Raw genomic sequence first — 22,293 nt, 5'->3', positions numbered from 1 at the left:
TGCCTTCCTGCTGCTCCCAGGCTGTTGTAACATGCCTGTGGTTAGGCGGCGATGGCGAGGGGACCTGAAATGAGGCAGACCACTGCTTTGATCCCGTATGGAGACTGCAGTGATGGCACGGCCCTGGCATCCAGCCCCCATAGCCCGTCCTCCCTCGCTGCTAACGCCGCACTACGTCCTTCTCCCTGTCCCTGCCTCACAGCCTCACTCAGCTGGCACATAGGGGCACGGTGTGCCCACATCCACAGCTTTTTGTCTGACTGTTGTGTGTGTGGTATTTTTTTTTTATAGCAGGGGATTTGGTTCTTGGAGGAGCACTGCTGTCTAAAGAAAGCAAGCAGTAATTCAGCTGATGCAGCAGAAACCCTGGTGGGAATTTCAGCCTGCTTATTAGGTGCTTGCAGGTTTTTTTTCTTCATGCAAGTAAAGCCATCCCCACGTATTAAACCTGTATCTGCTTCAATTACACACCTCCCCTTGAAACCCAGCCTCTGCTGGGTAAATCCAGGCCATCTTTTCTCCAAACACCGAGGGTCCCTCGCTCCCCAGGGCCTTGCATTGAAATGCAGCATCCCCAACTGTTTTCACCTCGCCACTGACAACCCCAGATTCCAAGCTTGTGATGGCAGCCTGGTCCTGCTCGAGCCGTATCTCGAGTGGAGTTATTCATGCCATCTCCCTCTGCTTGGCCGCGAGCCCTGCATGGGGAGCAGGCGGGCGCATCCCCAGCCTCGCTTGGCACCGGCGGCTGCTGAGCGGAGAGCTGGTGCCGAGAGGGTGCCAGCACTGCTGACGGGCAAGCTGGCCCATGGAAAATATGTTCACTGCGTGTACGTGGGGCAGGAAAGCCGAGCAGTGAATGGCCATCTCCATCTAACGCCCCATCTAATGCTCAGCGGACCCTGTAGGGATGTCCCAGGTGGCGCTCCGAATTATTCTGTGGGGTGCTAGAGGGACAGAGCACCTCCAGCACACCGAGTGAAGTTGGATGATGGAAAAAAAAAAAAGAGAGAGAGAGACGGGGGAAAAAAAGAATGCAAATCTCTGACCGGGCAGAATCTCCCTAGACACATCCTTTTGTCGAGCATTTGCATTGTACCATTAAAAATAGATCGGTGCATTCTCTGCTTGCTTGCTGAATGCTGATGCCTGTAATTCTGTGTCATCCTCACAATCCCTCCTGCTTTGAGCTTGGCTGCCTCTTTGTCTGGCACCTGAGCAGGGTTCATTCAGCAGTAACTGATACAGAGATAAGTGCGAGCTCTGCTGGAGTAGTGCCGGGCGGGTGGGAAGGTGAGGAGGGCTGAGCTGGTGGCACCTCGCTGGGGTCAGCCCTACAGGGGCAAGGCTGGGTGTGCTCACACATGCTTACAGTCAGGGCCCCACCAGTGATCAGCTGGGCCTTCTGGTGGGGAAGGTGACAGGAGGATGGGTTTATGTCCTGATGCATCACTTTATTTATTCATTTTGAAACTGAGAAAATCCCATGGTACACAACGCCGCGATGCCCAGCCAACAGGCTGGCCTGCGGGACTTCTCGCACCAGGAGCTGTAGGGGCTGTGGGGCAGCCTGGTCAATAGGCTTGTGCTTGTCTGGTGTGGTGAGGATGGAGGGAGAGTTGCCAAACCCTTTGTCTGACCCCCCATGTCACCTCAGATTAACCAAACGAAACCAGCTGGTGACGAACCACGGCCCCCAGGGCAGGAGGAGGGAGTGGGGTAGGGATGCCAGCCTGGTCCTTGCCTGTCTTGGGTGTCTTTTCTTGATAAAGGTAATCCTTTGCAACCCCAAGTTGGTGCTCTCTCTTTGTGCCTTGACAAGAGGTAGAGCCCCAGCTGACAAGTGCTAATTCATCCCAAACAATTCAGCTATTGTGTGCATGTAGGAAATTTAGCAAGCCTTGGGCCAGGTCAGGAAAGCCTTGCAAAGCACGTGTTACCGCCCTGGTGGATGTGTCACCCCATGGAAAATCAGCATTTTGGTTGAATTTTGGATCTCCTAAGAAGTGGCAGAGTTTCAGTGGGCACAGAGTAGTGTAGCTGCTGATGTTTTGACCTGCTGCCTTGAACCACAGCCCAACCTTGTCTTTCTTCCCCTCTGCATGTAGGGGTCATGGGAAATAGTGGGAAGCCTTTCTCCAGGAAACCCAACCTGCGCCCAGCAGGTATTTATGGTGTCTGCTGTCCCGGGACAAGGCAGCCGGACCAGCCCTCCTGAAGCATCCAGCTGCATACCTTTCTGGGCTGCCTCGGTCCATTCCTATTGCAAAAAGGCAAACAAGCTACCGCAGATCCCAAGATAAGCCCACGGAGTGGTCTCTGCTGGCCTTATCCAGCGGAGATGCAGCAAAGGTGGGGATATCAGGCAGAGGGGATCAAGGGCCCTTAAAGCATCACTGGGACCGGGATCCCCTCATGCTACGCCTCATGTCCTCTGCCTTCCAGCCCGCTGTGACGCATGCCAGGCTGCTCAAAGGGGAAGGTGCTTTCAGCTCTGAGGCGTGAGCCTGGCCGCCTCTCAGCTTGGCAGGAGGAGGGTGGAAATGGGATAGCTTTGGTATTAGAAAGCAGCATGCCTGGGCACTCCATCCTCAGCGCGGGCAAATGGCTGGCTGGTCAGGGATAACCTTCAGTCCTAGCTTTTGTAGGCTTTAAAATGGAAGCTTGTTCTTATGCTATGGGGGAAAAACATATAAATCATCTTAAAAGTACGAGTCTAAGAGGAGGAGATGGTGGCTTGGTCACCTAGACTTGGGCAGTTTAGCCTGCTGTGCTTCCCCATTGGCTTTTCCTGACCCAGCGGCACTCAGATTTCCAGAAATTGTTCTAGGAGCAGAACCCAAGCCCACCCAAGGTTGCTGGTGCAACCTTCAGCCACGTCCTCCAATGGAGGAGCTCCTTCCCTCCAGCATCCTCCGCACAGAGGCTGCCCCTTCCCAAAGCTACTCTGCACGGAGGGGTTGTGCGGGGGCTCTCCTCAGGTGAGGGCCTCCTGGCTTGGGGAGAAGGCGCCTATGGTGTGTAAGAAGTGGAGAATGGGGAAGCGAGATGAGCATCGATGAGGCTGTGTGGTGTTGGTCTGTCCTGGGAAAGCTCCTGTGGGTCTCGGAGGGTGAGAACAGGGCAGCAGCCCAGTGCTGCTGTCTCATCTTTGTGCTCCTTGGGGGTCATGAAATGTCCTTCCTCCCCACCCTTTAGCTTCTCCAGGGAAAGGTGGGCAAGCAGACTTTGTGTCTGGCTTAGTGAATGTGGTTAGTGGTGTTTTTTAACATCATTTGGAGAAGGAGGAGGAAAAAACCACTCCATTTTCCCATCTCCAGCAGAGAAATCTTTTGTGCTGCTTTTTAAAGGGATCTTGATCAGCTGCTAAGGGATTGGCAGTGGTTACATCACTTCCAATGCGGCTACTGCAGGCACCTCACGGCTTCACCCCGGTGGATCATTTGTGCTCCAAATCCCCCTCCGTGGGAGAAATCCCGCACCCTTTGCTAGGAGGGAGAGGCGGCTGCGCTGTTCGGGATGCACTGTGAAAAGCAGAAGGGGGTCGGTGGATGGGCTGAGTTTAGAAGCAGATGGGATGGAGCCAGGGGAGGCACCCCGGGGTTTCCTAAAGGCTGGTCCTGCCCCGTCCCGCTGAGCTGGAGGCACGCGGAGCGAGCATCCTTCTGGGGCTGGGACGGTGCCGAAGGCACCGCGGTGGCATCGCCTCAGGCCGGAGCCGCAGCCGTTGCCTGGCAGCTGCGGGTTTCCAGGGAAACCAGAGGTGCTAACTTGTTAATGAGCCTCGCGTCCCTGATTGCTGCTGCAAAATAATAATAATTAGCCCTAGGCCCGTGATTTAGGAATCCCTCAAAATGCACGAGCCTGCTGAGGGGAGCTCACTAAGTGACGAAGGACTTGGAAGAAATGGGGATGGGGAAGAGGTGGAGAGCTTGGCAGAGGTGCCACATTTCACACTGGAAACGGGTTTGAGAAAGGTTTGGGTTGGAAGGGACCTTGCAGCCCACCCAATCCCAATCACCTGCCATGGGCAGGACACCTCCCACCAGCCCAAGCTGCCCCCAGCCCCATCCAGCCTGGCCTTGGGTACCTCCAGGCATGGGGCACCCACAGCTCCTCAGGAGGTTGATGGGCTCACAGCTGTCTGTCCCCAGGGCATCATTGCTCCCTTATCTCTGTGCTCAGGCACATGTGGGTGCTTATGCCAGCACCCCTGTTGCCAAATTTGACCCTTCCCACATCTTCACCTTTGCACAGCCCTGCTCGTGGGGCAGATCACAGCTCCTCCACCAGCAATCATCTTTACCCTACTTCTGCTCTTCAGCTTCTTCATTTTGCAAGTTCTCCTTTGCTAGAAGCAGGTCTTAGTCTCCAAAATACCTTGGGAGATGAGCAGCAGTGCATGTGAGGTCCTTTGCTGCATGTCCCTGCAGGCTGGGAAGCACTGCTGAATTGCTGTCTGCACTGTGGCTGTTCTCCTGGAGGTGTTTTTCCCTTTCCTCTGCATCTTGGTCACTTCTGCCCCTATTTGTTTTGAATGGAATTGGGAAACAGCAGTGGAAAGAAGTGGGAAAGGGCTAGGAGAAGAGGAAAGCGTGGAGGAAGGAAGCTAGAAGCAGCTCCTGAACTGGACCACGGGTGGTGGTTAGAGATCTCCAGGACACAGCTATGAGCTTGGTAAGACAAGTAGACACACCGGTTGGTGAGGTTTATGGTTGCTTCAGAAATGTGCTGCCTTCCTGTTAACATCTCTGGTACAAGAGAAACCAGATCCGTGCCCATCCCATAACCACGTAGCTCTGCCGGGGCCTTGTGCAAGAGAAGTAATTGAGGAAGTGGCCTCCCCCTTGTGACTACTGGGCCGGCGCCGGGCCGAGCTCCCGTGGTCTGTCCTGCCATGGGGACAGACTCAGGTCAGGGTGTGTTTGGGGTTTTCTTCCTTCTGGCTGACCAGAAGAGGATGGAGAGGGCGTTTACCCTTAGCCTGGCTCACGGCACCCATCTGTGCCAAGCTCCTGGTGGCACCCTTCACAAAGCACGTGTGGCCGTGGAGGTAACAGCAGGGACAGAGTGCTGGTGGTTGCCCAGGCTGTGTGTTAGGCTCTCTGCCCGTCCTTCCATCCAGTGTGGCCCCTCCTGCCTTGCTGTCCCCATTCAGCTAAGCCTTGCGCCCATCTCCCTCATTACAGGCACTCCAGGGAGAGGTGGGATTAAAGGATTATGGTAATGTTCTTTGGGAACACTCAAGAAGATTAAGATGGCTTTAATAAACTGATAAGCGAGGGACACAGCTATGCTTCTGAAACCCCAATTTAGGTCCCAGGTTAACCTTTTCCCCTGTGCTGGAGACAAGTCCCCGGTCACCACGGTGGGGTGGCAGGAGACCTCTTACTTCGTGGTGCTCCCTGTCCGTGCCTCCTCCTTCCCAATCCCTTGGCATTTGTATTTGGGTTGGCCTACAAGAGGGCAACGTACGAGCTCGGAAGGACCCGGTTCCTTCTCAACCTTGGGTCTACCACCAAGGTTACAGCTGCCTAAGGCCACACTCTGTCGAACATCTCCCTCCCTGGGAAAGGCTCCAGGAAGCGGGGGACAGCACGGGCCAGCCTTTCCATGCCTCCCTCCGCATCTCCCTGCCTGAGCTGGGTGTCTGAGCAGGCTCACTTGTGTCACCTGTCTCTGCCACCAGCTCTAACTGGCTGTGCTGGAGCAGACGGACGTCTGCCCGGTAGTTTGGGTGGCTGTTAGCAGAGCTGGGGAACCTCTTGTGCCTTCCTTGACTTCCTGCTCCTGAGCTCCTGGTCACCTGTCAGAACTCCGTGCAAGGAAAGCCTCTTCCAAACAGGTTTCTCCCAGAGCAGTTGGGAGATCAGGGATCTTCTGGCTTTCCCAAGCCCCTCTAATTGTGTCTGACCCCACCAAGGTTCACCCTCACTTGTTATCTGGGGGGCAGATATCCTGTTATCTCACAGATACTGTGCGACGTGTCCGATGCATCGGATCACTCCTTCCTCCTACTTCAGCCTCTCATTCTTATCCCTCTGCCTCGGCATTATCCCCATCTTTTTGTCTGTCACCTCCCTCCGCTCCCTTTTATTTCTTGGATGTAATTGGAAGAGCTGAGAAGAATTCGCAGCCTGCTGTCCTGATGGGGATGGGAAGCAGAAAGCGATTTGGGGAGTGGGGTGTGAAAGAAAGACGGAGGGGAAAAGCTGGCTAATTTGCATCCTTTCTGAGTGCCCTGGCTCTATAGCCAAGGTACAGCAGGGGGTCTTCTGGCAAGGCGGCAGCAAAGTAATGAGGTGTGTCATATCCCAGCAGGAGCCAGCCTCGCTCCCCCTATCACCCCCTAATTAGAACTGTTTCAATTTTTAAGCCCCCCTCCGGAGGAGTGCTGCAGGGAGGGGAGAGGCGAGGGGGACCGCGAGCTGCCCGCCGTGGGGCCGGGACAGCAGCACCGCCGTGCAATGGGGCTGCGAGGGGCTTTGTGCCAGGAGGGGCTGGCGCTGTCACAGCACTTAGGGGATTTTTTTTCTCCCCTTAAGTTGAATAGATGTGCTAACAGCATGCATGTGATGCAGGGACATCTACCCCCTGCTTTGGGGAGCTGCCCAGGGATGTGGCGGGGCTGCTAATGCCAGGGTCGTGGACCAGAGACCTGCGGATGCTGAAGCCCCCATCCTCGTATTCTGCAGCCCCGTGTCCAAGCTGGCTGAGTCCTCCAGGGCTGGTGATGGGGGGCAGAGGTCCCTGTCATTTCACCCAGAGATATGGTGCAGTAGAAATGAGTGTTGGGCTTGGTGTAAGGACCTTTTGTTTCCTTGGTGTAAAAGTCCTCATGAGGCTGAGGCATGCAGCACCTTTCCCTGTACAAGTGGGACAGCACCAGGCACTGTGTAGCCTTGCTGCTGCAGTACCGTGCCCTCCCCAAGCATCTCCGTGGCCTCCTTTGGGACCTGCATCACGAGGGCTAACGGTGTGGGAGCTTCCAAGAACTGCTGGCTTACCCTGATCAGGGTGCCTCATAAGCCTTCTCCAGCCCATGGACCAAATCCTGGTCCTGCAGAAGTCAATGAAGGTCTTTACGCTGGCCTTTTTGGGCACAGTAGTCATAGTTCTCCTAATTCAGATGCATTAAAGCTCCTATGCAACAGCTTGTGGGTTCTCTCTAAAACACCGTCTGGCAGGGACAAGAGGAGCCTGGTAATAGCCCTGCTTATTTTCTGAATGGCCGCCGTGGCATTAAAACCTAATGCCATTAAAACAGGCCTGCAATGATGTGTGCCATCAAAACCTAAGGACTGCCAAAAGGTGCCTGTGCGAGGAGCGGCTCTGCGGGTGCTGTGACCCAAGGGGCTCCCGAGTTGTGAGGTGCACGGGGAGGGCAAACAGGGAGCAGGCACAGGTGGCTTCTCCCAGCAGAAGAGACCAGGGTCCCCTGGAGGACCCCTGAGCCAGCAGGCTTGGGGAAAAACAGGGAAAAGGTTGCTCCCTGCCTGTTAAATCTGACATGGCTTCCAGAAGCTGTTAGACAAATTCTTGGAGGAAAGCTCCACCAAGGGCTATTAAACACAAAGAGAATACCTTTGGCCTGGGAAGCTCTTGAGACACGGATGCCTGGGAAGTGTGTCTGCATCCTTGTGCCCTCCTGAGGTCCTCCTTGAGGACTCGGCCCCAGGTGAGCACCTGGTTTTCCTCCCACCTGACCGCCATTTTCCTCCTTCCCTCTCCCTCCAGGTTCAGCACAATGAGTCGGCACCCTGGGCATTAGGAGCGTGAAGAGCCTCGGACGGGAGCTGCCCCGCTCGCACCTCGCCCCGCTGCTGCTTCCCCTCGGGGAGACGGGTGCCGGCCCCTGCCCTGCCCTCGCGCCCCTTGCCCCCGCTCGCCGCAGAGGGGACGGGCCCGGTATGGCCGGGGACAGGCTCCCACGCAAAGTGATGGATCCGAAGAAGCTGGCCAGCCTCCTGAGGAACGGGGCAGAGGGCACCCTGGTCATCGACAGCCGCTCCTTCGTGGAGTACAACTCCTGGCACGTCCTCAGCTCCGTCAACATCTGCTGCTCCAAGCTGGTCAAGAGGCGGCTCCAGCAGGACAAGGTCTCCATCACGGAGCTCATCCAGCCCGCCTCCAAGATGAAGGTACGGGGTCTGGCCCTCACCTGTCCTTGTGGAAACCTCTCCCCCAGAAGAAAGATGCAGGGTGGGGGGATGCATTTCTTCTGGCCATGCTTGGCTCGTGTGACCTCCTCCTCCCTCCCTGCACCCCATTACCTGCTGCCGTCCCTCTGGCACCCCATCCACCCCTCTGGGAGATGGAGCATGAGCCCACAGGGCTGTCCTCGGGGAACTGCTCGTTGCCCCCACCCCAGTGACGTGGGACCCCCCTCCCTAGGCCAGTCTAACTGGTACGTCAGCCTCAGGGCTTGCCCTGCGCTGGCAAACAGCCCCCCAAAGCCTTCCTGGAGCTGTAAGCTTAATCCCTTGCTAAAAACTCTTCCCCTCCCCTCTGTCATCTCTAACTCCATTCAGGGACATGTAATCCTCCTCCCTTGTGACGCCAGGAGCTCTTATCCGGTGTCATGGCATATTATCTCTCCCGGGCTCCTCTCTCTATCTCTCCTGGTTAAATAATAGAGGTGGCTCCAAGCCACGGCTGGCTGGCCGAAATAGTGCTGGGTGCCCCCGCGGTGGCTCGGGCAGGTTCCTGCCCTCCGTCGGTGACCAAGGGGAGGGTGGCCTGGCCCCTCTCCTCTCCTGGTTCCCCAGGGACCCATCACCCCATCCACCACGCGTCCCCAAAGTGCCACATCCCCTCCACAGCATGGTTTTGACAAGGGGACCCCCTGCCTCCCCCTGCCCCGCATTTTGGGGTGCTGCACCCCCGCGGCAGCCCGCTCCTTTGCCGACGCACTCCTGCTTTTACCATTCCCCGGCACCCCTGTCCCCCCCATCCCCGTAATTTTATGGCAAAACGAGGGTAATTCAGGCGATTAATCAAATGCTGGGCCCAGCTGGAGCCATCTGCGGCGTGTCCCCCCCCCCGCCACCCCGCGAAGCCACCGCGGCCCGCATTGGCTGCCGGTGACATCACCCTGCCGGGATCAAGGAGCCGGGGAGGGGGGGCCCGGCCTCGCTCCAAGCTGCTCCAGCCATGGGGCTGGGCGCTTCGGAGGGGGTTGCGGGGAGTGATTCCCCAAGGGCTTGAGCCTTTCGTCAATCCCCCAGGCAAATAAAGCAAAGAATAATCAGTTTTGGTGAGCCAGGAGCCAGTGCGGCGTGGCCACCCTCCTCCCGGCCAGGGTCACCTCTGCAGTGGCCGCCGTCACGTGGAGCAGCAGCAGCAGCAGCACAAGCGATGCGACTTTGGGGTGGGGGGAGGAAGAGGAGGATGGGGAGCGCCAAGAGTTAACGTCAGCTGATGCAGGTCCGCCTGCAGCGCTGCAGCTCGCAGCCGCAGAGATGCCGCAGCGGGCGGCAGCGGCTCCCAAAGGATGCTCCTGCACCGGCACAGGTGGCTCCCGCCCCTGCTCTGCCCTGCTAAGGGTTGTCCCCAACCTTCACGGTCACCTGGGGGCTGCCGGTGTCCCCGTGCAAAGAGCAGCCGCCTCCTCCCAGTCCCGCATCATTACGCAGTGCTCCAGGTACCAACCAGGGATGCAACACAAACCCCATGGCAGGGGTGTTTTGGGGACGCTCAGCCCAGGAATTAATTAAGCTTCAGAGTGTTCTTATGAGGTTAAGCCAATTGCCCCCGGGAAGCTGGGGGGAAAAGGAGGGGGGTCACGGCCGTATCCTCAGCTGGCACAAAGCAGGTTTGAGGCGTGCAAGCCTTTTGTGCCTCTGTCCCCATGTGGAGGGTAGCAGGAGGCTGAGAGGTGGCAGCAGGAGGACAGAGACATGGGCACATGCCCTGGTGCAAGAGGGTAGGTCAGGATCTGGGGAAAAAATGTGCTGCTTTGGGCAACGTGGAGAGAGGGAGCCTTTATTTTCAGGGCTCACCGGTGCACCTGCCGAAGGGTGATCAGCAAAGCGGTGGGGACAGGGGGGGACAGGGGCACGGCTGGCGCTGGGAGCAGATGGCAGGAAGGGTGACATCAGTGGCGCGATTGTCCGGCCCCATTATTCCTCCTGACGGGCCTCCCGCCCTCCTCCCGCTTCCTGCTCCCGGCCGGGGCTGCCGAGACAAAGGCGGCCGGGAGCCCCACGGTGCTGCCCAGAAGGAAAGGGCGCTGCTGGCAGCCCACCTCGACGCGCTCCCCCCTTGCTTGCGCAGCCCAGAAAAACCCAGACCTGCGCATCCCAGCCCCTGCCAGGCACCGGTCACGTTTTGCCCATCGCCTGGCTGGGCAGAGGGCAACGCAGGGCAGTTTTCCATCCCAATGTGAAGGGAGGGCACCACTGCCAACCCTCCTGGGTGTGCTGCTTTTGGGCAGTGCTGCGGGATAACAGCAAGTCTTGGGCAAGGACTGTTTGCTGGGAAAGAAGAAATGGGGGAAAAATATATTACCCTTTTTTCTTTTGTCGCAATCTGCCTTTCATCTGCCCTGGAAATGTGGGCACAGCTAAGCCACCTCTCCCCGAGCCCTCTTGTGCATTGCATCCCCACTGGGCACAGAGATGCTGAACTCCATCACTGCCCATGGACCAGGCTAGGAAACTGCGGCAGTAATCCATTTTCCAACAGATTGCTTTTATTTTATTCCCAGGAATTCCAATTATTACAGCAATAGTCACCCTCAGCACAAAAACGTGCTGTGCTACCTGCTCTGTTTTTGTTTTTAAACCTTTCTCCCGCTATCGGCTGGAATAATTCAGCTCCTCAGTGCCGTTTCAGGGGAAGAGGTTATGGGAAATTCCTGCTTGGGGGTTTATTTTGATTTCTGGAGGGAAATGCTGAGAAGCTCACTTTTTTAAGATCTCCTTGGAAAGTCTTCCCACATCTTGACCTGTTCTCACTTCCTGAAATGCAGCTGTCTCTGGGAATGGCTACAGCAGCGGCTAGAGGCATGACAACGCTCCACCAGGGCTGTGGGGACATTTATTTATTTACTGGAGGAGCCTGGCCCTGGAAGCAGCTGCCTTGCTCAAGGGAAAGCTGGGGCTTAGTTCTGAGCCGTGTGCCCGGCTGCTCTTGATGTTTATGGAAGCGGTGTTATTTCAGTGGGGTGATTCACCGTGTTTTGAAACAAAGTGTGGCTGTGATGTCCAGGGTAGTTGGGATAAGAATACTTTTGTCTTAGCCCAATCACCTGGAGGGCTCAGAGCACTTTGCACAAGTGGCATCATCCCCGCTTAGCAGCCGGGGAGCACGGAGCAGGTAGAGCCAGAACCGGGGTGTATCAAACCACCCGCTGCCCAGGACAAACTGTCCATGGGGAGATACCTCCAGGGGATGTGATGGGCTCCCCAGCGATGTCCCATGGGCTCCCCAAGGATGCTCCTGCAAGGCCTGGGGGCAGAGACATGGGTGACTTGGTGGGACCATAACACCTGAAGCAGAATCCTCTAGGTTGGAAAAGACCTTCAAGATCATCAGGTCCAAAGTAGCACCATCAAGGACAGCAGTGCCTCGTGGCAAGCTGTGTGTCATTCTTTCCAAACGCTGCATCCCACCAGCAGCCCTTCAGCATCCTTCCTTTCCTGTGCAGTGGCTCATGGAGGTGTTCACAGGGGGGGCTCGGGCAGCAGAGGAGGGAAATACTTGGGGACTGGTTGGACTTGATGATGTTGGTTGGACTTTATGATGATGGGTGGACTTGATGATGGGTGGACTTGATGATGTTGGTTGGACTTTATGATGACGGTTGGACTTCATGTTGGTTGGACTTGATGATGAGTGGTTGGACTTGATGATGGTTGGACTTGATGATCTTGAAGGTCTTTTCCAACCGAGGTGATTCTAAGGTTGGATGAAATCCCCGCTGTTCCTGCTCCATCTAACCCATGGGACTGGAATGCCAGCACCGCCATGTGTGATGTGCCACTAGAAAAACGAACCCTTCCCATGTAAAGTGTATTTTTCTTCAAGCCGATCTCTCCCCTCAGCCCATTTCCGCAGCCCTTGCCCCACCGAGCAGGATATTTATTTTCTGCAGCCGGGCCACGCAAGGCCAGTGCTTGTTTGGCATTTACATCAAGTGAAACCTTATAACTTTAATAAGATGTAAAGCGTGTCACACATATCTGCCGTTGCTCAGCAACCCTGCAGTAATGGCCAAAACAAAGCCTCCCCGTGCAGAGGGAACACTAAATCCTATTGTGGGATAATTCTGCTCGGCCAGAGCTGTTATCTCCCCTGCTTGCCCCTCTGGCTGGGGTGCACGCCCCTGCTCGGTCCTCTCCTCACCTCACTTTTGGGGAGATGCTTCAGGCTGGGTTTTCAGGACGCTGTGCTGCGCTGGATGGCAGGAACAGAGGTTTCCTTGGGATGGGATGTTCCTAAGGGTATGTCCTTGGCTGGTTCACCCCTAGGTGGCTTCCACAGGTCACCTCTGCTGCTCGAGAGGAGTTACATCCACGCTGAGCTACCCGTATAAAAACAGCATGGCTTATTAGTAGTAATGTGAAGAATAGTGATGATGCTTAGAGAAACGGCCGCTGTTTTTACCCAGGGCACCTTAGGCAATTTTCAATGCCTTATTTTAAAATTCCCCCATCCTTTCCTCCTCCCTCCCCTCCAGTCACTTCATTTTCTTCCCTCCCTTCATCCCGCTGACCTGTGTGGCCAAACTCGTCTCCCAGTACCCCGTGCAGGCAGCAGTGACTTCCGAGGGCACGAGGCTGTCCTCAGCCCTGCGGTGAGCGGCTGCAATGAGCTCAGCTAAATCCGTGTGCGCTGTGGTTTTATTGGGATGTAGCTCACGTTTCAGGGCAGGAAAGCACCTGCAGCGGGGTTTCAAAGCAGCCCAGCTGCTGCTTCGCTGTGCCTTGGGCTGGCTCTGCCTTGGGAAGATGTCTGCACACCTCTGGGAGCTGCAGAAACCTTCTCAAGGGATGGGGGGATTGATTCTGAGCGTTGCGTTTGTGGTTGCTTTAATATCTATAGTAACCCAAGGGCGGTGAGATAGGGCATGCAAGTGATGGAGCAAAAGGAGGAGAGTGTTTATGAGTGGTGCTTAGCTTGAGGAGTCTCCTAATGAGGTTTCAGTCCCTGCTGATCTGGTATGCATGAGAAAGGTTGTGTGGATCACTACAATGTGAAGCAGCAGCTCCAGCCCTCGCGTTCCAATGGGAACATAGCATATGGCAGGGCATTGCACCAGAAGGACTCCCTGTGCCCGCAGGGCTGGGCGTTGTCCAGCTGCTGGATCCCCCAGGCTTTCCAGCCACTGCCCACTCCTCCCGCAGCGTGATGGATGTGTTTGCCATCCGTCAGGCTGCTCAGTGGGTCTGCTGAGCCGTGCCTCCCCAGGGTGGGGGCATGGGGGACTTCTGGTTAAATAATGGCAAACCAACGGTGGGCGCTGGGGGGGAGCAGTATTTTAGGTAGGACACTCACATTTGCTCACTGTTGGTATGGCTGCTGCAACTGGTGTTGGTGCTGAAATACCCATTTGTACCCGCGGGGCAGTCTCAGCCGTGTGGTACCCCAACCACTGGGGCTGTCCTCTGGCTGTGGTTGATAGAAGTGCTCCATGGGCAGAAGCGATTCCTCAGTTTCTCCAGTGCCCTTTTTTTTTTTTGCCATTCCCTGCAGGTGGAGGCAGAGGAGCACCAGGACGTGGTGGTCTACGACCAGAGCACGCGGGACGTGACCGGCTTGGCTGCCGACAGCTTCCTCTCCATCCTCCTGGGCAAGCTGGACAGCTGTTTCCACAGCGTCTCCATCCTCACAGGTAGGAGCAGAGCTGCTTGAGGGCAGGCAGTGGTGACGGTGGTGATGATTGTGATGGTGATGGTGCTGCTGCTGCCACCAGCAGCATTGTAGGGTGGTGGGCCCCATGGTACATCCAGACCATTTCCCACGGCTGTCTGGGGCTCTGAGTTACCATTTCACTTGGTGCTTGTGCAGTTATTCCAGATTTATGGTGTCGTGGTCATGCAGCACATGTGATGAGCACATCACCTTGAAGGGAAAGTGAAAGCTGCTTTTAATTCCCGGCAGCTGGGCCGGCTGCCTGGCCAGCTGTCCACCTCCCAGCTTCAAACTGGAGTCGTGATGGGGAGAGCAGAGAAATAATGGGAATAAAGCACCCAGGTCTGACAGGGTGAGGGTTTCAAAAACAAGCAAGGACTACCTGAAGTCATGATAAAGAGAATTAGTGTGGAGCTCTGCAGAGGCCGCTGCTTGGGGAAGATACTGTGAGCTTGCCCAAGGTCTTTGTGGCATAAGCAAAGGCACAGCTTGGTGATCGATGCCGAAAAGGTGAATGCAGGTTGGGTCACCGGGACGGGTCAGAAAGCAGCCATTGCAGTGGACCTGGAAAAAAAAACCCACACTCTGGTGTCTTGTTAGGATGGTGTCACCATCACTGCCACCAACACCCAGCCCGTGCAAGCAAACAAGTATCCTCCTTTTTTGGCTACCATCTCCATCCTCCCCAGCTGCTGCACCAAAGACCCCCAGGCAGGAGCACGTCTGCCTGCACGAGGTGCTAAGTGAGGTTTTAAACCCCCCAATTAAAAGCTGTTAACAGGTTTCTCAGCCCTTCCCTTCCACCCTGCCTTTCCCCTGCAGAAGTCCTCAAAGAGCCGCGTTCCCGGCTGGTAATTGCTGAGGTTTTGGCAAAGCCTCCCCTGCTCCTTGTGCCGCGGCGTCGTGAGCCGCGCGGCCCGGAGCCTGCTAATGGGGAACGCAGGCTGCTAATGCGTGGAGAGAGAAAAAAAAAAAAGGGAACTGAAATGTAGCACACTGGGTCATGGCTGCTGAGTTTTATATGGAAATCATGACTCAAAAACGCTGCTGAAAGCATCCAGAGGGAGGCTGGGTGCGCTTTCTGACACACGCAGTTTCCTCCTTCCTGTAATGTGGGCAGCAGCCGGGTTATTTTTGACCCGGGTTTGCGGCGCTTGGGAGGTCTGATGAGAGGGTGTGTACGCGGGGCTGGATCCCCACCCCTTGCCAGGACCCTCCCTGCCTCGTGAGCATGGTGCACCAACCTGGGAGGGTTTGCTGAGGATGCCAGCACCCCACCAGGTCATCAGGTCCGACCTCAACCCAATCCATCCTGGCCCGGGCACCTCATCCTGCCCAGGTTGCTCCCAGTGCCACCCTTTCTGCCCCATCCCCTCCATGGCATCAGGTGTGATGTACGTGCACATGGAGGAACCCAGAGACCTCTTCATTGCTCTGGGTCCAATGCAAGCAGACTCTGTATTTATGGGATAGTGAGCTGATCTCTGTCCCTCACTCCATGCTGTGGTTTTAGACCATTGGCACAAATTTTTATGCTAAAAATGAACTTTAAGTTTGGCTTCACTCCTTTTCCACACACAAATACTAGATCTGCTACCTACAAGCCTTCATTACCCCCACAGATGGGGTTCCCACTGCTAAAAGCTGCTGGGAACTGACTCCTGAGCATCCCCAGACCAGTGTGCCCACCCCAATCAGCCTCAAAACTGAGCCGTTCAGGTCCCCATCTCACATCATCCCCAACAGGGTCAGGGGCTAGGAGTCCCAACCAGCTTGCTTTAGGCGCATCATTTTTCACTTTCCGTGCCTCAGTGTCCCCAGACTTAATGCTTGGCCCTTCTTGCTCATTTCCACGTCATTTTTCAGATGAACCTGCCTCAGAGCAGCTGGTGGAGGCTGGAGGCCAGAGCCCAGGTTGCTAGGGGTGGCAGGAGCGAGGGCAGGAGCTCCTCAAGGGTTAACAACCCCGGAGCAGCAATTCCAGCAGGGCTCGGAAGGAGGAATCTGAGTCAATTATTCCCAGTCTTGCAAATCATCATCATCGCTCCCCCCCCTTACATTTTTTTTTTAATTGTGTAAGTATAAATAGTGCTGCTTACTGCCCTCCATCCGTGGGAGCAGAAAGCCTGTTGATTTATATGGTTTTCCTGACATCACATGAAGTGGTGGAAAACTGAATGGAGCCAACATTTTTCCTGCATTACGTAATGCCCCCTCCCTCCCTCCAGCCCAGCTTTGCTATTCCTTCAGGAGCCTGACTGTTCTTTAACCTTTGTTTATTTCAGCACAAACCCTTGCTTCTTTTTTTTTTTTTCCTTTTTTTTTTTTGCTTTGCATTTTTTTTTTTTTCCCTTTGCGAGCTCCCGCTTTGTTTTTATTAACAGCCATTATCTGTTTATGAAGCGGCAGCAGTCTGGCTCCATCGGCCGCTGATGGCTCCAGCGATGCCAGCTCTTGTGCTGGAGCCCGGCCAGAGCCGTGGCGCGGTGCTGAGCTGCCGGGTGCTGAGCATCCCCGGCTCCTCGCTGAATGGCAGCGAGCGGAGCCAAATCTCCCCGACCTCCTCCGCAGCCGAGCGAAGCGGTGGGCGAGGGATGCTCCTCGGGATGATGCTGGGACCAAGCAGGGCTCTGGGGATGGTGGTGCTCTTTGCCGCTTAGCCATGTGTGGCCACTGATCCCAGTATGGAGCAAGGAGTGGTGGGGAGCCCTCGGCAGCTCACCTGGAGGGTAGGGGCAGTGCCGGTCCCACCGCACGGCGCAGGCTCTCTCCAGTCCAGCTTTATCCATGCTTTATCCGTGCAGTGTCGCACACCGACCTGAAACAGGCCCCTCGCTTGCTTTCCGAGCTCCAGTCATGAGCTTTTCATCTGGCTCGGGAGCGCGTGTGAGATCATCTCCAGCCCCCCGCCCCCCTCGCCGTTTGTACCAATTCTTCAAGGAATGTTTAAATTTTCCAGCCCTGTTCTTTCTAAATTTGGAGCGGCTGTTTACTCCCAGGATTCGGAAAGAATGTAACAATATCATCAGTGAGAAATCCCTCCCAGCCCTCCGCTCTCCATCCTCCTCCCGCCAGGCTCCTTGGCCATGCTGGCCCTGGCCCAGGTCTTCTCCAGCCCAGCGGTGCCGTGGCCAGGAACAGCGATGGCGTTTGGTTTCAACCCGTTGGTCTTCCCTGCTGGAGGACGTCTCTTGAGGAACCACTCCAGTGGAGCTAAAAGCTTGTGGCTGTCTGATTTTTGCCCAAGGTTGGGGAGATGGCTCGGCTGGGAGAAGCAGTTGGAAATTGGAAATTTTGGTGTCAGGGAGACGGTGGAGTTGGGAGCACGATGGGATGAGTTACACTGGAAGCTCCAACTGCTTTTAGGTGAGGTCCCTCTTCTTCCTATGGCGTAAGCCCTGCCCTCCCCAGGGAGCTGGGGAGCAGAGAGGAGGAAAGGCTCACTCCCATAATCATCATCAACATCATCATCATCATCAAGACTGAAGGGCGACAGTGGCCACAGAGTTGTAACCATTCAGTAGGCTTGATCTGGAGGGGGCTGATCTCATTCGCAAGCCTGGAGCACTTATCTAGGAGATTTGAGAATCGGGGAATTTCAAGGGAATCTTCCAAAGCCAGGTGACTTCAGAGCGGATGAAACAAGTAGTGAAAAAGAAAAGGGAATTTCCATTGCAAGAGCTGATCTGAGCTGCTCAGTACTGACTGGGCTCAGCGCTGGCTGGAATTAACTCTAGGAACAACGATATGGGGGAAGATGATTAAAAAGAAAAGAAAAACACACTCCTTTTTTTTCCTTTTTTTTTTTCTTTTATTTTCTTTTTCTTTTTTTTTTTTCTGTGTCAGGACAGTCCTAAAAGGAGCTTGAAAAAACATAGTCTAAAACCCAAAGAAAAAAACACCCCAAACACCCATACTTTTGAGTTTAGCTGAGATGACAAAACGTGGCAGGAGCAGCTCCCTGCTGCGGAAAGTGCTTTTTTCCATGCTAGCTGATGGATTTGGTCCTTGGGCTCCAGCAGAGCCTCTGCGGGGTACACAGGCCTGAGGATGCTCGTGGAGGTGATGTGAGAGGCTGTCTGTAAATGCCCAGATATTCAGAGGGATGCACGTAGAGTGTGGTCCATGGGGGACCGTGGTGGCTGGGGCAGGACAGGGATGCTGCGGTGCCGGCTGCCTTTGGGATGCTGCCACACCACGGTCTCACCCTCCAGCCCCATCCCGGCGGGTACTAGTGTCCAGCCCTGGCCACCCAGCCCAGATGTGGCCCTGCATCCCTGCAGAGAGGCAAGGTGGTCTCTTCCCACCCCTCCACCATGGCCAGGAGATGCCTGCGAGGGTTTTGGCCCCAGAGGGACCAGTAGCTACATCCCTGGGAGGGGTTAATCCAGGTCATGTATGTGTGAGCTGATTGTATTCCAGACCTATGCTCTAAACCTCCCTGTTTAGCAACGCTGTCGTCAGACAACTTGTTTTCCCGATTCTATAATTACCCCGTGGAGCTTCCCTTCCCCCTCCCCGGCTGCGTTTTTAACAATCAGACCCAGAAAAGGCGAGCAAAAAGGCCCAGAGGGATGGGGCAGAGGGAGGAGATGGGGGCCATGGAAGAGCAGCCCACCGATTGCCAAGGCTTCAAAAGTCGTCGTGTAATTTCATTTCCCATTTCTGGAAAGCAGGAGGGAGGGAGGAAACTTCCCCAGGAGGAGATCGCAATGGGCAGGAACCCATGCCCAGTTATGATTTCCTTCCTTTGGAGAAACCTGCCTCCCCTCTTCCTGAGGCCCTGGCCTCCCATGTGTGAATGCCGGCAATCACGATTCTGGCAAGGTCCTGGTGCTGGGTGGGGAGAGGAAACACTGGCCACTGCCCGGAAGACCACAGGCAAGAGGGAACGGGGAGGAGGGCTCTGCCTGGGGAAAAGTGACTGCAGGTGGCATCTCCAGGTGGTTGACCACCTCCTCCTGGAGGTGCCATGCTCAGCTCCCTGTCTGGGGCTCCCAGCAGCTCTGTGCAGAAAACTGGGTCCAAACACAACCTGAAGGCATCTGCCTGTACCAAAATAACTTGTGCCTTGGGCTTCTGCAAGCCTGAGTCAGTCCCCACCAGCAACCAGACGGGACTGAGAGAAGGCAGATACAAGCCTGTGGGCTGCTGGGGGGTCAGGTTGAAGACAACACTCCCAATTTCACCACCTGCTTCCTGCATCACCCCTCCCCCCCCCCATGGTCTGCTGATGGTTTCCACCCCAGAAGAGCTCCAAAAGCAATGGGTCACAGCCAAACTGCCGGCATGGAGGTGCCAGTGGAGATGGTAATGGAGTAGGTGATGGACATGGCGATGGAGATGGTGGTGGAGATGGCGATGGAGTTGGCTATGGAGATGGTGATGGTGACAGAAATGCCTCCACTGCTGTGGCCCAGCAGTAGCAAAGGCATCTCCAGCACTGTCAGCCATACACGGTGCCCACCAGCATCTCACATTGCCCTCTGCATCCTCCACTGCAAGGACAGGGGTGGCAAACGTGGGGCCACCACTGAGAGCGGTGGCACCTTGCACACCCAGGGGAGCTGCGGCAGGAGCCGCTCACCCCGTGTTGCTTTGGGGGGGAATGCGGCTCCCCTCTCTCCCAGTCCCGCTGGAGCATGCTTCGAATTTTCCCCAACCTCTGCCCCACATCTGATAATCATCAAACCGTATTTGTTACAACAACAAGGCTCGTTAGGAGGCTGGCTCGTTAGGAGGCTGGCTCCACACAGGGTGGGAAGGCGGGCGGGGGGGAGGGGAGAGCTCTTAGTTAATGCCGATGACCTCATCTCATGTGATGTCATTCAAAGGAAAAACACTGAAGTCACTCACATATGGCTCAGCCTGGGCTTTTTCAGCCCGTAAAGCTGCAGATTTTCAAAGGCACAATGCATGCCCCTCCGCCTCCTCCGCTTACTATAATCCTGAATGATTTTCTGGGGGCTTGGGCTCAGACCCATAAACTTGCAAGGAGCAGCATGGAGACATATTAAGGGGTCCCACAGGTGGGAATAGGGGGTGTAAGTAATTCTCCCCCCCCGTACACGTGCAGAGCAGAGCACTCACCAGCCCTCACCTGCTTCTGAAGTCGCCATGCAGGGACAGACCCCAGTGTGACTGGGGAAGGCCATTCATAAATGCCTCCTCTTGTACTTTTGGACGGGAGGATGCATCTCCTCCAGCCCATGCTCTTGCTCCTCCAGGACCAGGAAGATAAGTCTGGGTGCGATGGAGCCATGAGCAGCCCATCACAGGAACCTTCCCCTCCAGTTGTTGAGGCTCAAGGGTCTCCAGCTGTTTGAGATCACTTCAGGACTGGTGTCCACCGTGGGTGCCATGCTTGGTGGAGACACCACCAAGGTCTGAGGATAGGGATGGGACGGTCAGGTCCCAGGCTGTGTCCTGCACCATCTCCTGGTATACACCGGAGAAATAGTTTTAACCTTTCTGCCTCAGTTTCCCCCTTGGTACAGAGGTGGGAGCATTTCCCTTCCTTGTGTCGGGGCTCAGAGCTGACCGCCCCCATGGGACCACGTTATGCCTGCAGCACAGGGAAGGGACACAGCCATGGGCTGCCCATCACCTGTGGGGTTCCGCAGGGATGCTGAGGGGCAGCACAGCCACCCCGTCAGCACGTCCCTTTTGTCACCAGCCCCAGCGCCTCCTCCCTCCAACCCCCTGTCCCCAAATTAACCCGGCGGGACCGAATCCAGCGGGACGCGCGGGTCCTCCGGCAGCAGCTGGGGGCGGGAGGGGGGGGAAGCGTGGCCGCATCCTCTCCATCAGCCTTTCCACCGGCCAGGGCGGGAGGGAAAAGAGCTGTTGCGCCTTTAAGCAGCGAGCGAAGCATATGTCAGGCGCGCAGCCCCTGAGTTATCCTGCGTGTCTGTGTGCTGAGTAAGGAATGCGGTTGCATGCCTGACCCGTTAGCTATGAGCCGCCGTGGTGGATGGATCAGCAGGGCTGCTGCTCATGTGCTGAGCTCATTCAGGCTGGAGCGGGAGCCGCACGCGCAGGGAGCCAGCGCAGAGCAGGCAGGGGAAGGGGCAAAGCCGTCCCCCCCCCCAGCCCCGCTCCCATCTTTTTAGTTTTTTGTGTGTATTTGTGTGTTGTTGTTTTTTTTTTGTTGTTGTTTTTTTGTTTTTTTCCCGAAAGCTGGCGCAGGGGGGAGGCTTTCGGTGCTTTGCTGCGGGGGCTGCTTTTTTGGCGAGGTGGCTTCAGGGTTTTTTTTGCCCGCCAGCTGTTGTTTTGCTAGGGCGAGAGGTGCCCCCGCGAGCCGCAGCCCAGCTGCCTGGATGCCTGTGGACGTAATGCTCGCCCCGGCCGAGGACCAGTTCTGGACAGACATGCACGAGGGGCAGATGAAGCTGAAAATAAGGGTGCGGAGGATGAAGGAGAGCAGGGACATGCGAGGTTTGTCAGCCGGCCGGCTCCTTTCCTTCCGATGGGGACGGAGGGGGAAGAGGGGGGACACACAGCCTGTCCCCGCTTCGCCTGGGGGACGGAGAGCGGCCGACGGGGAGCGGAGCGCGATGGCTGGCCATACAAAGGGAGCAGGCGGCCGGCGAGCAGGGAGATGGAGGCGATCGGCGAGCGTTCAGAGGGGGCGAGAGCACGCACTTCCAGCCACGGGCGATGGGCAGGAGCCATTTGGGAGGCAGCTGGAGGCGAGCAGGATGCGGGTGCCGCGTCCGGGCGCTGTGCGGTGCTGCTCCGCGGGCACCGGGGCAGGCTCTGTCCCGCGGCACCTCCCCGGCAGGGCTCACCGAGGGTGCTGCATCCTCATCCCCGGAGGAGGGCACCGGTGCGGGGACGAGGATGGGCGAGGGCAGAGAGGTGTGCGAGGAGCAATTGAATAAAACAGCGCTGCGGCGCTGCAGCTGCCCGACGGAGCCATTTCGCTTCACTAGCACGATTGCTGCATGCCCGGCTGCAGAGGGATTGCGTTCAGAGACGGGCTCGGCGGCGTTTTGCAGTGCCAGGGTGAAGGGCAAGCGGAGGAAGGAGATATTAACTGGAGCAGCTTAAAAATACGCCGAGCCTGGGATGACCTAGATTACCGAATGGTTGAATCAAGAAACTTCCCCTCCATCACCACTTAAAATGGGAGCCTGCTAAAAGTGCTTGACAGGTTTTTGTGGCACGAACCACATAACCCAGTGATGGTGTCATTAGTAATAAGTCACTCCTGGAAATGACACATTTTCCTTTACTTAGAACGAGTAAGGCTGGTCCAAAGCAGACACAGTCACCGGAGGAAAATCAAGCCCAGCAGCTCTGGGAGCGTGTCTGTGTTTGTGTGGGTGGAGGGCTTCCTTTCTGCCTTTCTGCCATTTTTCCTTTTTTTTTTTTTTTTTTTTTTTTTAAGGAAGTTCTCTGCTCGTTTGGGAGCAGGGAGAGGGACAGGCAGTG

At 56.1% G+C, this 22,293-nt stretch overlaps 1 protein-coding gene across 3 annotated transcripts in view; it reads left to right on the top strand.

Annotated features, from left to right (window-relative positions):
* DUSP8 (dual specificity phosphatase 8) overlaps positions 1-22,293 on the top strand; it is a 35,317-nt gene that overhangs the window by 4,013 nt on the left and 9,011 nt on the right. For 2 of the 3 annotated variants that reach the window (XM_035327434.1, XM_035327435.1), the window contains exons 2-3: positions 7,738-8,141; positions 13,699-13,837. In XM_035327434.1, the coding sequence (XP_035183325.1) occupies positions 7,911-8,141; positions 13,699-13,837 (370 nt within the window). In that variant the 5' untranslated portion in view covers positions 7,738-7,910. Of the gene's footprint in view, positions 1-7,737; positions 8,142-13,698; positions 13,838-20,728; positions 21,295-22,293 lie in introns of those variants that run through there. The other variant, XM_035327436.1, reaches the window with a different exon arrangement.

This window comes from Oxyura jamaicensis, chromosome 5 (genome assembly GCF_011077185.1).
Source record: "Oxyura jamaicensis isolate SHBP4307 breed ruddy duck chromosome 5, BPBGC_Ojam_1.0, whole genome shotgun sequence".
Lineage (NCBI taxonomy): Eukaryota > Metazoa > Chordata > Aves > Anseriformes > Anatidae > Oxyura > Oxyura jamaicensis.
This window is presented reverse-complemented; position numbering and strand designations above follow the sequence as displayed.